General features: G+C 43.7%; 1 protein-coding gene across 1 annotated transcript; it reads right to left on the bottom strand.

Moving 5' to 3' along the window:
- Positions 1-332: 332 nt before the first annotated feature.
- On the bottom strand, positions 333-16707 carry mylipa (myosin regulatory light chain interacting protein a). The gene is made up of 7 exons (XM_068728457.1): positions 16514-16707; positions 15053-15243; positions 5881-6066; positions 4650-4847; positions 4328-4492; positions 3117-3534; positions 333-2149 (listed from the first exon to the last, which is right to left on the bottom strand). Exons 1-7 carry the CDS (start codon positions 16598-16600, stop codon positions 1955-1957), a joined length of 1440 nt encoding a protein of 479 aa, XP_068584558.1. The 5' UTR covers positions 16601-16707; the 3' UTR covers positions 333-1954.
- Positions 16708-17599: the final 892 nt, after the last annotated feature.

The raw sequence follows: 17599 nt of genomic DNA, 5'->3' as shown, positions 1-17599 counted from the left end.
TCAGAGTACAATTCACCACCTGGGGAGCTAGAGAAGTGAGGACTCAAGTTCGGCAGGCGTTCTCTTCTCACCATGTGTCATCTGAAACCTCTAGGGCCAGATTGTTTTAAGACAGCAGGTTTGATGGTTTATCTTGAAAACTTTGTTGAAGATGTGAACAGTTTGATTTGAGGGAATTTCCAGGTGTTACTATCTGCCAGGATATTGGAACAGAGGCCTGATATGAATGTGCAAGTGCCACTGGCCTAGTTGGTTCTTATTTCCAAGTAATAGGGTATAATAGTACAATTGCTTTCAGAAAACATAAAACACAAAATGTCCCCAAAATCAAGTCTTTTTAAAAAACAACTTTATTAATACTTTCTCTTTTGTTAAAAACAGAATATATAAAAAATGATTAAATTCAGTTATTTATTTTACAGAGAATAGTGGCTTTTGCTTCAGAAAACAGAAACAAATCACTACTTGTAAAATGTGAAAAATAAAAGTCCTTCCCCTGCAGTGACTGAGCTTAATCGAGTCAGCATTAAAAGAAATAAAAGTTTTCCTTTTCTTACCAGAAAAAAAGTCTGTGGAAAGTTTATAATAAACACGGTGTTGATGCTACATTAAGGCAAAACCCCCTACAGACACGTGGAAAACTTCCTTGGTAAAGTGACAATGTCATTTTTTTCTTAAATATAGTCTTTGAAATTAAATAAAACTTGAAAATGAAAAGCTTTTCAAAAAGCATGCAAGTATTGCACAGACAGATCTCGTTGTACCCTTTAAAAATATCAACTCACTAGTAAACCCCAGAGGAGAAATCTATAGCGGAGGTTTTCAGAGGAAGCAGCTGCTGCTGGACACATTCTTATTTTTCTTTGTTTATAACTTTGTGGTACTGTGTCTAGTAGAAGAGCATTTTGTGCTCATAGTAGTTTACTTTCTGTTGGCATGGAGATATGGCAGTGGAAAGGTGCATCAGTCTATGAAATCAGGCTTGTTGTTTTGGACAAGTGGCAGTTAATCAACAATACCCGTTTCAAGGTGAAGGAGGCTGTGTGAGTGTCAGCAAGATGCTGCATTTCATGTTCAAGCTCACAGTTTTGGTGGGCTAAAAAAAAGAAAAAAAAAGAAAAAGAACCTCATTGAACTGAGAGTCCACAAGAATGGGACCATGGTGGTCTTAGTGCCTGGTGTATCTTATTAGTATGCAATGCTATACCCAGAGCAGCGCTACTTAGCCTCGAAATACCCCCTTATTGGCGTGGACAACATGGAACATGACAAACAAGAAATTAAATAATATTTCTTAATAATAATTAAAAAAAAGCAGTTCACTCTCTTACACAATAAAATTCAGCTCTCAAGTCAAAAACGTAAGCTTTAAAATGTCAGGAAGCATTAAAAAATATAAAAAAAAAACTATTATGTACAGTGTTTAGCTATTCTAAAACACAACAGTCATATGGTTCAGGTTCTGGGGCAAGGAGCCTGACACAAATACAAAAACAAAAAAAGTGTGTCTATTCTGTATCAGGTCAACTGATGCAATAATTTAAAGACAATGAGAGCCTAATCTAAAAACTAAATCTTGTGGCAGGGGCTGTATAAAACAAACAAGATCTGGACAGAATGACATGCAAACAAATAGCAACAATACTAACAACCAATCAGACAAACTGACGTCCAAATGTGTAAGTAACATTCTCACACACACACACACACACACACACACACACACACACACACACACACACACACACACACACACACACACACACACACACACACTCTCTCTCTCTCTCTCTCTCTCTGAGGGAGGGGTTTGAGTGTGTCGATCTTTGAATATGCTCAGGAGTTTCTATATGTTTGGTAGTTCATGGAGTCCAGGCAGGAAACACAGACGGACGATAAATGTTCCTTCTCTATGAAACCTGGTTCAGCTTCAAAGTGTCCGGTGGAGTCGTCTTTATGCGTGGTAGATCTTGTGGTCGTACTCTGTTGCAGAGCAGCTGTGAGGAGAGGCCATTTCTCTGTGAATGGGCGCAGGGATACTGCTGCGGTGTTGGTGGTTGTCGGTCAGCGTCAGGTTCAGCAGGCTGGTGCAGGTGGGCAGGTAGACGTGCTGCACGTGCTCCACATCCGACCGACACACAGGACACATCTGAAGGTAGAGGAAATAAAAAGTATTTAGAGTTTTATTTGAATTTGTTTATTCTCCAATATTGATCTAATTTAGGCTTAGAGCCAAAGTGGTTCAACTACTGCATTAAAGTTGTGAACCCAATGGCACAATATTTTGACAAGCTTAGGGAATCTCCTCAAACATTAATTTCATGGCCACATTACACCAAGTTAACATTTGTACCAGTCTTGCAATGTATGATAAAGTGGGTCAAAGCACACGTTGCAAGTAAACGTGACTTAACAGCAAGGAAGTGTCAAAGCCAGCAAAACAGTGCAAGCTAAGAGAATGTGTAGCCACAAATGCTCAGTGGCACAGCAACATCAAATGAGCAGTGAAGAGTAATGTTGACTGCCATCAAGGCAACTAATTAGGCACCTCTCAGGTCATCCGTCTGTTATTAAGGCCGAAGGACACCGTGACAAATAGACAGTAACAGGCAAGGCCAGCTCAATCATGAAAAAGGTGTAATGGATAGCTATAAATTGGAAAACGGGTTTCACAATCATGCTGAAAGCAGCAGAACTTTCCTTCTCGCCTTCTTGAATTTCTACCGACTCATTCGTCAATTAGCTGGGTCACGTTTTCTAGTTAAGTTAATGGAAGTAAGATTTGCCTGGCTGCTATAATCCTTTCATAAGACAAACTCACTCACACCCACCATCTGCTTCCACAAAGAGGGGCAACATTTAGCTGATTAAGTGGTGGACAATCAGGTCAGCCGAGTGCAAGCAAAGCTTTGGATGTTGTTAAAAGGACCAAGTTAAAAATTAAATAGTTAAAAAGAGAAAACAAAGCAAAATCAGTTTTGGTTTTAAGCTCTTGCCATGGCTTTAAAAAAAAAAAAAAAAATACTAACCACACATGAAAAGCCCCCCCCCCCCCAAAAAATGTGGCCGATAAACTCATAAGCATTCCACAGAAAGGGAGTGAAGAAGAGCCTCACCTGCAGCTGATTTGCGCAGGTCTGGCAACACACCATGTGGCCGCAGGGGCAGAACGCAGCATCTATCTCCTCCTCGCAGCAAAGCATGCACAACAGAGCCTCTCTGAGCTTCTGTAGCCGCTCCTGCAGGGCTCGGCTCTGCTGGCAGCTGCCGCAGTCCAGCCCGTCGTCCGGCTGGTCGTCCCGGCTCGGGGAGCGTGAAGGAGAGGAGCGTCCGTCGCTGCCGGACACCAGGTCCACGACACCGGAGTTGTAGAGCGAGCGGCGGGCGTGGTCGTAAACCTCCTTGGAGGTGCGTCGGATGTCGAAAACATACTTCTTACCCAGGTTGATGTTTTCGTTGAGGAAGAGTGAAGCTAGATGGCCCTTAAAGTCTCGGCTGTACTGCATCATCACCGCATTAGTAACTGTGTCACACCTGGAAATCAAAATAACATTTTGACATGATTGCTACGGTCAGAAAAATCAAAACATTTGACCAGACAAACTGCCAATTCCAAACGAATCTGCACTATGCATCTGCCTTACAACCTCTTCACAGTTGTGGAGGGCACGTCTGTTTATCCATTATCACCCTTGCACTGTTTATTTAGGCAACACCTAATTCATCCACCACTGAGATAAACAGTAGTTTCTGAGCAAGCAGGGCGAAGACATGCCCGCCAAAAAAAAAAAAAAGAATCTGCAGACTCCGAGCTAAAACCCATCCCCGAAACAAAAGGACAGGGCTGTCTTTTGTACCTTTGTGCTATTGTGACTGACTGACAACAATTTCATAGCTCAGCCATTTGAATTGTCCTTGCTCACTGCAAATTTCAGACACACACACTGTCTATGGCAAGGAAAAATGCCACCTCTACCAACTAGATTGTGGTGTGCAATCTACATTTCCATCCACGCTCATTCAGGTCAATGAGATGTTTTACCCACTGCGCCTGTATTTATACCGTCAGAAAGGGAGCAATGTGGACAAATGTGGGAGAATCAGGAAGCACCGCATGCCAAGTAGAGCAGAACAAATGTTTCACACATTTTAGATGTTTGTTTCCCCACCTCATTTATAATCTACCAGTCTTTAGTGAAGGCCAGTGAACAAGTAACTGTTCTAGAACATTGAAGCATGCTTCAGTGAATAGAAAGATTGTTCTAAAGCAGGTCAGAGGTGTGAATGACTAACAGCTTACTGTTGACTTTATGTCTTAAGCTCTCACCTGTAGAAGGCATGGGTCTCTGTAATGGCTCGGTACAGACCACTGGCTGCCCGGTTACTGATCAGCTTGAACAAAAGCACCACGCTGTCATTTGTGTCCTTGGTAACCGTCAAGTACACACTCTTCCCCGACTGGGTGGCAATCTGGATGATTGGATAGCTTATTCTGAGATGAGGCAAACAGAGAAGAGACTGTTAAATGTTTTTACATCAGACATGTAGTTCCTAAAACAAAAATCACAAAAACGTGCATCTTCGACACCTACTGCAACATGAAACGTACCATCACTAGAGCTATTTGCAGATGTGCGAGTGGAGCATACCTGTTGACTAAACTGAAGTCCTCCTTGCAAATGGCGATACCCTCAGGGCCGACTCCTATGGCCAACCGTTGACCATTTGCATCGCGAGCCCAGTGCCACTCCACGCCGTAATGCTCCAGAGAGGAGACCAGCTGCAGGGCCTGATACTCCACTGAGCCCTGGCTCAAACCCTCCAGAGCCTTGTGTCTGGATATGATACTGCAGACGAGACAGGGTTGGGGGGAGGGAGGGGAAGAAAAGACAACCATTTAAGTTAGAACTAAAGCTCATATTGGAAATGACAATTTTCTGACACAAGGTTTGTCATACACATAAGTATCATTCTATGAAATGTTCAGACAGAAATAGTTGGGTAATTCATGCACCTGCATACATGCTGGCAGTGAGTGCTGGTGTAGCAGTGAACAGCCGTGCCTGCTGGTTTGATAATGCAATTGGATAAAATAATTTATTGTAGCAGGTCCGGCTTAATGTATAAATTTAGACTCTGCATGCGAGGATCAAATGGTTCCAGTGTGCACTCCAAAGGCTACAACCACAAAACGGAGACACTGCATTTATTCCTAAAAAGGCTTTTCTGTCGAAAGAGTGGTGCGGCTTTTGCACAATGCAATGGGATCCATGTTCTCGGACCCCAAATCCTTGCACTAGGCCTCTTCTTGTTTACAGTGAAAACATTAAAAGATGTTCAGTGGGAGGGTCTGTCAGTGGAACCCCGCAAAACACATGCCATCTGATTTCCCTTCAGCTGCTGCGTGCGCGCGCTGTAAAAATACAAAAATATGAAAGACCGCACAGTTCAGCTCAGCGTTTTGGTATTCCTTTGCTTCAGATAGTACTACCCATGACTGATTGCTGTGACCCATTATTTACTTTTCATCATGTCGTTATGGGGTGAATTATCTCCCTCGGAGATAGTGAGGAGGCAGAGATTCAGAAGAGCTGCCACAAAGAACAGGTTTCAATGATCAGCCAGAGCTTGTTAACTTATTATTATGACCAATTTCCAGTTGTCTTGTGGAAACTACCCCAAAACCCTAACATCAAGTAAAGGTTTCAGGTCAGGATAGGGTTTTTATTATAACAAGATGTGGTGGAACAGAAGGATTCTGGGCCAGCAATACAAGGAATACATTTTTTTTTTTTAGCATGCCATGTATTCACAATTAAGAGCATTTCAACTTCCTGCTCTTCTTGAGGCCCATGTAGGGTTGCTTTGAGAGAGTTTTACCTGTTGATAGTTGCAGTGCTGGGCTCCTCTCCACACAGCTCTGTGTACCAGTACTTGGCTGTGTTTTGGTTGTAGTCGCCAAACTCGGCCTGTGCCAGGAGTGCGCTCAGCTCTTCCGCTTGTTCCGAGCCCATACGTAGGTGACCGTTGTGGAGGTCCTCTTTCACGTGCATGAAGAAGACGTGTCTGGCGGACAGGAAGCAAACAGAGCAAATGGGAAATTAATGAATGCGATGACAGACTCTTCACTTTAAGTTTATCCAGAAAGAAGACAAATCGTCATCTGTGCAGCGGTGTACCCAATCACAAACACCGGCCACTTTCACCGTTCAACCGACTTGCATGTGTTAACGTTGAGGAGTCGGGACGCCTGGTGCACACACGGACCAGAGCAGGTGGTCATTACAAGGCTAGAATTTCACCACAGACGGCAGTTGTTTGAGTGTGTGTGAAGCAGAAGGAAAAGCAACTGTGACATTCGGTCAATGGTCACAATGACTCACTTTCCCCTTTTTAATTCTCTTCCTCACAACACACTATTACAACTTCCTTTAAGAGTGAATTCACTTGAGGCTCTTAAAAGTGGAAGTTGAGAAGTTTTGAGTGGTTTTCTCCACTAGAGGAAGTACTTGGACTTTTAACCTGGTGACTCACTGTGCTTGTACTAGATCCCAATGCCAAAGCGTGACCAGGAAGAACGTTGAATGCAATAATGGGACTTAATGTGAGTTCTAATGGCCGTCATCCTGTCTGCGTTTCTGTGGCTTGGTGTCAAAATATGGTCCAATCATGCCTATTTAAAAACAAGCCTCCACTGGTCTGGTTTTGCCTGGTTAATGTTTGAACCAAAATAGTTCAAACATTAATGGTGGTCAAAAACAAGTTATTGTTAGGGCTGAATGATTAAATGAGAACATCGAGTTCTGGTGTGGTCAAGGTAAACGGCTAAATCATCCAAAAAATAATAAGCCCATCATGCCCATTTAAAGACAAGCCTCCACTGGTCTTGTTTTACCCGACTTGGGGAAATTCTCGTTTGAAAGGAGGTGTGTATTATGAAGTGACAGTAGAGAAGATAGTTTAAACATTAATGCTGGTCAAAAACACAGTTGTTATTGTTAGGACTGAATGATTAAATGAGAACACAGAGTTCTGGTGTGGTCAAGGTAAACAGCTAAATCCTCAAAAAAATAAATAAGCCACGGCTGGTCCTTTCCATTGTTTTGACCAGAAGATGTGAGGAATTCTTTCCTTCTAGCAGCGGGAGACAAAACGTCAAAAGGAGTAACACCCTGACAGACTCAATCCTTGCATCACGAAGAGCGTTGAACTAGAGTAACCTAAACTGATCCTTCCTTGAGATTACCTATGACACAGTAGTCTTAAGAAGATTGTACAAGCATAGGGCCTACTTCCAGTCACCTACTTCTGTGACCACAAACCAGTTAGACAGCTCGTCACTAGCCCATGTTGTTTACCTATCCTTACATTTCCTTTTCAATTAATGAAAGATGTTATGCGACTCCGGCATGCATTCAGTGTACGCGAGGAAGAAAGTCATGGTAGTGCCGTTTGTTTTTACAATCAAATACGTTTCATATGCTAATATCTTTACTATATCAAATATATATGTATTCAAATTTAGAGTATTGGTTTAAAGCCCTGGTAGAACTCACTTGAAAAGTTACAGCAGTAGAACAGTTTTAATCTGTCAAACAATGGCTGATTTTGTTTTACCCACCGCATCCTGATGTGGTAGACTAAAAGCAGACTGCGCCAGAAACTGCTTATTTCCGAACTCACCCACCCCCAAACAAAAAAACCTCCCTTGGGCTACAGTTCTCTTTGAAGCATGATGCAAAGAGAGACATTTTTCATTTTTGCAAATCAGGTCACACCGTGACTTGAGGATATTTGAGAGGGTTTAGAGGGACACTGAGCGGAGGGGGAAGGTAGCGCTCATCCCCCTTTTTATTAAGTTTATATAAACCTATTGTGTTTTGTTTATTTCGAAAATGCACCTTCCCGAGCAGTCTCGTGGGAACCACAGCGGATGCGGAATAAGCGGGACATGACGTTTCCTCCGTCCTCTTATGGGACTAAAAACCAGACTCTTGAGGGAGCAGTGCACGACTGGCTGGCAGAATAGGCTCGCTTGTGTATTGCATCGGCTTTGGCGTGCAACAACAGAGGCACACCTCAGCCAACGCACATTCACGGCGCTTCTAAGGAGTGGAACAACAGTAGCGCAAGCAGCTGTGAGGCACACAGACGGAGTCGCTCTACCTGATAACGCCAGACCATAACAACGAAGCCCCCGTAGCTGACTAGCCTCAGGCATAACAAACATTGCTTTGATACGGTGTTAAACATCCCATTCCCTCCGACGCACAAACACACACACACGCACAAACACTGCTCTCTATTGTGTCAGGCGCAGCAGGCGTCATGCGATGTAGCGCTGCTAGTTAGTTACCTGTTTGATGCAAACAATAGGGCCGACTGGAGTTTACTACAGGGTACGGACAAAAGGTTACTACAGGGCAAACTGCGGAGGTTACTATAGTTCAGGCGAGGGTTGGCAAGAGGTTGGTCTCAGTCACCGTGCTGCTCAGCATCATTTCATATGGTAAAAAGCTTCCTTCAGGACAAGTCTCGGCCTGTTGGTTTGGTGTTGTGTCACTGACAGAATATGTAGGGGTTTGAACCTCAGCAATGTTTCACTAAACCGACCAGCTGCTGGGCAAGACATTTAACTCCTACATTCTCAGTGTTGTGGGTGCCCGCATGTGTAAACAGGTGTGCGTTTAGAAGCAAACAACTACAAGGCGTACAGTAGAACAGGTTCACAGGCCCTGCAGCAGAGGTAACTACAGTTCAAGCGATAGTGGCTCCTGCATGACTTCCCCAAGGCTGAATGATATGCACTCAGCCAAATACTACAACACACAGCTGCTTCACAAGCAGAAGGTAACAATTTATCCCACTGAGGCTCCTGTGAAGCTATACTGCTACTGTATCTGCTCTAAATACCAGCTTTGTGCAGCAGGGGAAAACTCACGGCATAACTCCTGTTATGACGACAACGACAAACGTTTTGTACGGATTACCCTGCTGCCATGCTTGGCCTCCACAATAAGTAGATAGCTTCTCAGAAGGACTTCCCTTCTCAGCATCAGTCTGCTCAGGCGGTGTAGTGCTGCCTCAGCACCTGTCAAGGACCATCCTACACTTTGGACATCGGAGAGACAACGGTCCATAAATCCATCGTCTCACATGGTGTTTGAGGCCGATTGGTTGGAACTCAAAAAGGACTTTTTGAAACGTGTCCTCAGTGAGCACGGCATTTGAGACCTACTGAAAATAAGACTGTTATTCCTGTACAAACCCCTTCAGGTTTACGGTAACAAGACAAGAGACAGAACAGATAATTGCTCAACCAAACGGCCGTGTAAATCCCCGTGACTGCCTTGAGCGTGACTTGGCCAGACAGAATCACAGGAATCCGTCTCTTGTTGGGACGCGAGGATGCCATGCTGCATCAGCCGTTTCAAAGCAGCTCGGCCTCTCCTCCGTGTGCTTCAGCCCGTTTGAGTCACCATGTCAGTGACTAATGCACATTACTATTCAGACACATTTGCACGTGCATCATGACTTGGTCATCCGTGGACACTGCAGTCATCACCACAGCACTGCCGCCTTCTTTAGACCTCACTAACGCACCAGACAGGGACTGAATGACAGGTAGTGTGCGCTGAGAGTTTCCTGGCCTACTTTTAGTGTATTACAGTGTGTACATCTCATCATTGCCCCGTCCTTCATGGGCGATAACGCATAATCAAAGACTTAAGAGGCTCTCTTCAGCGTTCAGACCCCTGTGAATGCTAACAGCATATAGGAGAAGTAAACACTATTCAAAATGCTATTGTGGGGGAGGGAGAGGTCATGTTGGGTGCTGCGCGAATGTTTGAACACTACTGCCTGGCTGGAATAATTCAATTAAAAGCAGGCCAGAACCCTGAGACAGAAGATTTGAAAATAGGTCACTGGCTGGCTACAGAGCTAAGCTAAGGAGATGGGGTGAGATGTCTAATTTTTTTAAGCAGATTTCTTTCTGCCCCATCTTTGAACCATTCTAATTTAGAACACCAAAATATCCCAAAATGCAGTCTTAGCCGTTTAACTTTTTATACAAGAATTTGAGAAATCTTTACAAGATTTTATATGTCCTCTGGTGCCAGAGAATGGGCACGAACAGACGTACTTGCTCAAGTCACCGGACACTCATTACCAAGTCAACTAAACCCTCTCTAGTCTGTTCCGCCCAGCTATAAAACCATTGTCTCATTTTAATGTTTTCTGCCCCAACCCAGGGTCTATTCTCCCAGTCGGCAGAATGTCCGCCGCTTCACTTCACAGCAGAACAAAACGTCCCCACAAACTGAAACCTAACACCTCTGCCTAGAGACTGCACCTCATCCAGCCAATCACCAGCAGAGTTTCGGAGCTCATCGGCTGGGCTCTCGACAATGCGGTTTGTAAGCTAGTCAAATGACACACTGCCAGGAGCTGTGCGCTGTGAGGTTACTAGCGGTCAATGAACTATGGTAAACCCTGCTCTTTTCCCAAAGGAGTGGGTTGAATGGAAAAGTCAGACTGAAATGCTTATCGAAGTTATAACCAGAAAGTTGCCAAACAATAAAATGTCAAGCACTAAATGTAAACACACAGGCCTTCGCTCTGTGCCGAGTTGAACGGCAATAAAACAAAGAAGCTGTTTGTATGCTAAATGCCTTGTGTTACAGGCGGGTGCTCTGTACTGGATGGTAAAACACTGATTAAAGCTCAGCATCAATCCTAAATTCAGGCGCCAAAGAAATAAAACAATTCTGTCATTCTTGGACAAGGGCTAATGTTATGACTTCAAACGAGACAAATCAGGGATAGGTTACTCGAGTGCACAACAAACGAAGGAGGAAAGAAACTCACAGAACTAAAAGCTACTGACGATGGAGCACGCTGATAAACAATTTGGGTGGTGCTTTTGAACACTTGAAGACCCACAGGTATCTTGTGTGATCTTCTGTGTGACCTGAATAAATTACCTCAAATTGTTTTAGGAGAGTAAAGAGATAATGCCCTGGTCTCAGTTTTTATGGGTGAACTAACATATGATAAAACTGCATTTTATTGTTGTAAACAAAGCTGAATCATGCAGAATATTAAGTCCAGCTGCACAAGAATTGCAGGGCTGTGATTTATCAAGGATGCTTAATGTAAATGTTGTTACATCTATGCATTTTATTGTAAAATCGTTTCTCAGTTGATCCGTTGATACAAACGCTACATAGGGTTGGAACCTATGCCACCGTGCACTGGGGGAAAGGCAAGGAAACACTGTGCACAGATCGATCGGCTGTCGCAAGGTTAACACGCACATTCACCTCTGCAGATTTAGTCTCCTGTGTCTGTGACCAGAATGTCTTTGAACTGCCTGTGATTATGTAAGATGGGAGGAACACAGTCCGGTGAGTGCAATGACAGCAGTTTAACAGAGTCCTTAAAGTTGGATTTAAAGATAAAATATTTCAAGTTAAAGATAAACTTAACACCCGAGGGGGTAAACAGGATAACAATCAGGACCTCTGATAAAGCCTGTACTAATAGCTGTGCCCTTTCAGGACATCCAATGTTTGCCTGATCAGAATGCTAAATAAGAGGGCTAATGAAGGGAAAACATTCACATGTTTAAACCAGAAACACCCCGAGCAGTGGCAATTAATGATGCAGATAACACAGGCTGTTGTTGAGGCCCTTGGGCCAGTGTCCCTTAACCAATGAAAAGTGGCATTTCCTTCTGCTGATGCATCATGGAAACACAGATAAAGGCGAACCTGTTGTTTATGAGCAAATATATTTTAGAGAACTGCTTTCGTTTTCCACCGACATGGAATAAAAATGATTAAGCCAAAAATAAAGTTTCAGTGCAACTCTATCTCAAACCACTGGAAGGTTTGTATGGCCCTGTTTTCAGTCTTTGATCAGCTGCCCAAAACAGAAGCTAATGGCCAATTTTACACATTTACAAAAAGTGTCTCATTGGCAAGCAGGGAAACACTGGATTTATAAAGTGCAAGGAGCGTGCAGCAGAAAAATTACGTCATTGCGTCATACTTGAAGGCTCTGCATGGTGTTGTGGCATTTGGTCGTGGGTCTCTGAATTTTTGTAGCCAAGCGCTCACTGCAAGCGCTCTGAGCTTTTTTTAGAGATGACTGTCATAAATAGTTCACTGATAAAAGTACTTTCAACGTGTCTGATGGTCTTACAAAGACAGACAATTATTTTGAAATGCTTTAGAAACAGGAGGTCTTAAAAACATTCAAGTATATATTTTGACAGCCAAATCAAATTGTTTACAATAATACGAGATCCCTCATTGGCGTGGTGGAGGGCGGTTTATGGCATTTGCGCACTCGTTATCTTCTAGCGTCTTCACACTACACACTTTTTTGTACGCCCTCTGGCGTGTCGGAGAATGCTGCAACAAAGAACACAATAAGCATAAATCCCTTTGTGCACGCTCTCTCTGTGGAGGCTCACACCACGTGAGAGTATGAACAAAGCTTAAGCCTTGCAACTCAAATAGATATATCCTGCACGTTGGTGCTGCGCAGTAGTAGTACCTAAAGGTTATATAGCCATTACAGATTTTAGGAAATTGGCTTAAAATGTGAGTTTGATTCTGTACAGTACATTTTTAGCACAGGTGGGCCACACAAAAAGAGGAATGAATGAATGAATGAACACAAAAGTATCCAAATAGTCAGCTGCATGTGAGCAAGATTGTGCGAGTGACCCGCTAGGCTTTTTACATGGCAGCAGAGTACACAGCAGCTTATATAAGCAGCTCTGTGCGCAGTCAGTCCCGTGCAGGTTATGTAATAAGGCCTATAAGAAGGGCGTTGAAAAAGAGGCCCACCCCTCAGCTCAACTGAGTCGTGGCATCAAACAGTCCCTTTTGCTTTGTCCAAAAGCTGCTGAGAATATTTACTCCAGCTCACATACACTTGTGGAACTAGTGAAACATGCTGTGGGGTTATAAAGTGGGCGTGTTCACAGTCTCATGTTGGGTTTTAGCTTCTGAAACAAACGTGGCGTTGGGCACACTGACATTTCTGTAGACAAGAATGGGACCTATTTCTATTGGCACGTTGCAACAAAAATGTACAACGCGTTTGCTACGACGACGAGTGCCTGCTTGCCTGCAGTTGGGACAAGTTGAGTGGGGGCATTGGTAGCCTCAAAAGGTGACAGCACAAGAAGTGAGTGAAACGGATTCCCTGCAGGTCGAGGTAGACATTTTAAATGCATGTTTAGAAAATGAATAATTCACAGAAATGCAATGTATAATTGCATGACCCGTAGCAGTTTTCCAGACATGTGTTGCTCCCCAAAATGCCACTGCTGTGCACTGTCAACACCGTCCCCTCATCTCTGAAATTGATGCCAGTGTTTGCTTAAGCACCACTTAAATTATATCACATGAGCAGATGGATGGCATGAAGGCTGCGCCAAAATTAAAAACATAACTTGACAGCATGTTGGCATGTGCCATGTGTGAGTATCTATTAGCAGCAACCCCACATATCCTTGCCTGCCATCTCACATCTTAAGCTCACCTTTTTTTTTTCTTTTTTACAAGCCCATAACCCCCACCCGACGCCAGCCATCTGTTGATAACCCCTGCTAATCTAGTGGAGGTCAGAGCGCAGGCAGCCAACTGTCTTTCAAGCTCACTCTCTCCCCCCGCTGCCTTTCACTTTTGTTTCAAAGGGTTGCCAAATACGGGGCAAAGTGTGGGTCGGATGAGCGGGATGGACACTGAAATGGGACAGTTTATATGCGACAGCAAGAGAAATATGGCAAGAGAATAAAGTTGATATCTTTGTATTTGATAAGAGTGCAGTGAATGGAGGTAAAAGGGAGTGGGAAAACAGCTGAAGATGGGACAGTGGGTGAACTGGGGAGCAACAGAGCGTACTGGAATGCCGAACAAATCCTGGCCAAGGCAGATACATGTCAGTTTAATGAACAGTTCTAGTGGCATGCTGCGTTTGAGGGAGAGAGAGAGGGCAAGAGCAGCGTGGCGGAGTTTAAAAAGAGACCAAACAGTCTGCCCTCCCTCCACATCATGGTTCCAGCTCTGCAGTATGAAAACACCCGTGGCACTGCCTGAGGTGAATGCAACACCCACGGTATCACACCAGACACTGTGTGTAGAACAAGTTTTTTTGGACAGGTTTTAAGGACTGTGACTGGTAATGCTATTTATAACTTAAAATGAAACTGGGGCTGGGGAATACCGAGTCAGAATCTAGACATGACAAGGTTTGTTACTTTGTTCTGATTAGTGGGTTTTTTCCCTCTTTCATTAAACTAACCAATGCATTATCTGCTATGTCTGCTTTTTGGCTGGCTATTAATATGCATCTAAAAATTAAAATATGTAGCTTTCAAAAACGATTACAGATATCACTATAAAGCTTCAATCTGTGACCTATTTCTATGAGAACAAAACCTATGGAGGAAAACAACCTACACACAGTTTCCAAACTGCATCTGCAAAAAAAAAAATAAAGCAGCATGCTTTTGTTCAGACAAAAATGGCCACAAACAAAAAAAAAAAAAAAGCACAACAAAAGTTATTTTGAGTTGAATGGGGGCAGTGACAGAGGTCCTGGCTGTCGCTCAGAGGGTCCCTCGGGACAGACCGACACAGAGCCCTGGGGTGGCTGAATCACATTTCCTGCCTGGAGCTCGGCCAAAACGACCTTTAGTAACCCCGGAAGGGCTCGGGGAAGAGGTTACTAGAGGGCATTCCAGTGTATTGTAAACAAAGTGATCAGATTATGAGCTGGGATTTCACCAACGTGACTTGGGGTTTTTTCCACCATGAGCTCATCATTGCATGTTAATCAGTCATAAAAGTATTTCATAAAAAACACAGATCAGATCGAATTCTTACTGAGCTCTTTCAGAGGAGGCGATGAGCTAATTCGCAGGTGCTTGGTCACAAAGGAAGTAGTTAATTATTTATTTATATACCCATAGACAAACAAGTGGCAAATTTGCACACAGTGTCTATGCGAGCACGTGAGCTGGTAAACGTACCTCGTCTGTTCCTGCAGAATGAGATGGGGCTCCACAAAGAACTTGACCCGCAGCCTCAGTCGACAGGGCGTCACGTTATCCATCTGCTGGCAGATGCGGTTCCTCAGATTCAGCCACAGGTTCTCCCCTTTGCTGCCTGTGAACTGCAGCCCAAAGTAGTCCACCTCAATTATGCCCAACTTTCTGCAAACCTGGAAAGAGAGGAAAGATATGAGTCACAAAGGTGGATTTTCAACAAAGAAATTCAAATAGAATCCAGTAATTGGGAGGGAAAGAGTATAATGGGACATCATTTAGACAGCATTTTTCACAGTAGGACTGTACCACGAGTAGATGGGTCCTTGAACATAACATGACTCCATATTGGCTCTGGTCTGCCAGTGGAGAGTCGCAAGAATCAACAGAATCCCCCAACAGGAATCAATAAAAGGTTCAAGATTTAAGAGGGAAGAAAATAAGGCTGCTTCTATCACTTTCTCCATTAGGATTTCTGCTATTACTACTATACAGATAAAAAACATCAATATGCTAAAGCTCGCGATAGGGTGGAAGTAAACTTGGAGGCTCTCCCGGGGTAAAGGGGCTCATCAAACCCACAATCCCACGCTCCCTCAGCGGCCACGGGGTTATTACGTAACTGCTGGTGAACGTCTGCAGGGGGCCCGGAGGCTGAGATAAAACTCATTCATACCCACAAGGTGGGGATATGCCATGCATTTGAAGTAGCGTTACACTTTATTAGCGGGAAAAAAACAACAACTTCAGGCTGCCCATGAACATCGCAGAGTGCGATGTGTGTGTTTTTTTTTCTTTCATGTCCACTTTGGAGGGAAAAGAGTTAAATATCTGAGCAACTTAGTTCAGACTGAAGTTTCGGTTTGAGTGGAGCGAGAACGTTGAGTGGTTGCAAAAGCAGAAGAATGAACTCAAGTAACCCTGAAAAAGCCACACACGCCTCCGACCAACTAAGCCATGCAGGTAGAGGCGACCAGTTTTACACCGATGTATCAAAACTTTCCTAGTTATATCAAGTCATATGTTTCGACCATACATCGACATTTTAAGGTTTCATTGTTATGAACGTTATGAATGTTTTTTTTCCTGCACGTTGCGCGCAGCAGAACATTTTGTTTCCGCGGTCCCTATGTGCAATAACAAAGCAGATGCATCGCTAGTTTTGTTAACAGAATAAGTAAGGTTACACAGCGGATATTAAGTCAAGCAGCGATTGCATCTTATTCAAGTATTCCTGTTTATGCCTAAAGTGGCGTCAATTTCGCACTCTTATTTACCAGGAGTCACTAATAAGCGATCGAGCTGAAGTTTAGGGAAAATTGAAAATCTAAAGTTTTGAATTAGAGCACTGCTGCACTGCCTGGTCGTGACACGGTGCTTTAAAAAGAAAAAGAAAAAAAAGGTATCATGATGACAAAACGTGATGTGTATTCCAGCACAGCCTACCTTATTCAGACAGTCTTCACCGTTTGCCTTCGCATCAACTTCCACTTCCATCACCACCGAATCCGGCCGAGTAACGTGGCAGAGCATTTTGGCTGTGAAATCTTTGGTGTGCCACTCTTTAAAATCATAAAAACACTTCTCGAGCCTTCTGTAAACCCCCCTACATCAAGCCGTCGTCACTTTCATAGCCCTTCCAGTCCTTGTGGCGAATCTGCAGCCACCAGCTGTACGCTATATCAATGAAATGCCATGCACGGCTCCGCCTACTCACAGCCGTCCAACTGTGGCCCGTTTGACATCCTCGCTGCAGGAGTGGAACCAATCAGAAGTCGCGTTACACCCGCACGCTGCTCTGGCTCGAGCTCGCCTCCCCCGTGCCTGGAAGTGTGAGGAGTCCACTGCGCCCTCACCCGGCTCGCCTGTTGCTTGTAGCTAAAGTGGCTTTCCAACTCACCTGCTCCTAATGAATTAGACATTTTAGCGAACTTCAGCATTCATTGGGGTGATTTAAAATGGCTTGTATACGGGTTCCCACCTCGGTTTGTGTGAATAATGTATGGGAATGCAGTCTAGAAATAGCTGTGATAACGGGAAAAAAAGATACCCCGCCTCGCTAGTCTGCAGCTGCTGTCCAAAGCCATGATGAATTTTTCATAGTTCGGTAAAGTTGGAAAGATATTCATAACGGCGTTGTGTTTCCAATTCAGTTCCACCTTTTCCACAGTATTCCTGCTTGTGTAACACCGCTTTGTGTCCTTCAATATATGACACCTTTGCTTAAATGACAGTGTACACTTTTTAATTGAAGCTACTTTATCAAGGTGACGAGTAAAGGTCTGAGAGAAACTGATATGAAGAGTAATGAAATCATAATAAGATTGTGGTGAAAGCTGTTTGGCCTCTCTCTGACCTGATCTGAAATACTGCTTTGTTTTTGGTTCCTGCCTTGGCGGCTACTTCAATGGTTTTATAGAGAGCTATTCAATAGTTCAATGTGTATTCAGCCTCATCTCATACACAATACCCAGTCTTTTATGATATATTATTCATGAACAAAGCGTTGTGATTTTTTACTGTGGGAGACAG

Source organism: Cebidichthys violaceus, unplaced genomic scaffold (genome assembly GCF_023349555.1).
Source record: "Cebidichthys violaceus isolate CVI_PGR_0920_01 unplaced genomic scaffold, fCebVio1.0.p SCAF_42, whole genome shotgun sequence".
Lineage (NCBI taxonomy): Eukaryota > Metazoa > Chordata > Actinopteri > Perciformes > Stichaeidae > Cebidichthys > Cebidichthys violaceus.
The sequence above is the reverse complement of the archived record's forward strand: the minus strand, read 5'-3'. Positions and strand labels throughout refer to the sequence as shown.

Coding starts and splice junctions, on each gene's coding strand:
- mylipa (XM_068728457.1), bottom strand. CDS start 16,600: ATGCTCTGCCACGTTACTCGGCCGGATTCGGTGGTGATGGAAGTGGAA. Junction 6,067..15,052: donor ATTCTGCAGGAACAGACGAG/GTACGTTTACCA, acceptor CCTGTCCGCCAG/ACACGTCTTCTTCATGCACG. Junction 3,535..4,327: donor GAGACCCATGCCTTCTACAG/GTGAGAGCTTAA, acceptor TTTGATTTCCAG/GTGTGACACAGTTACTAATG.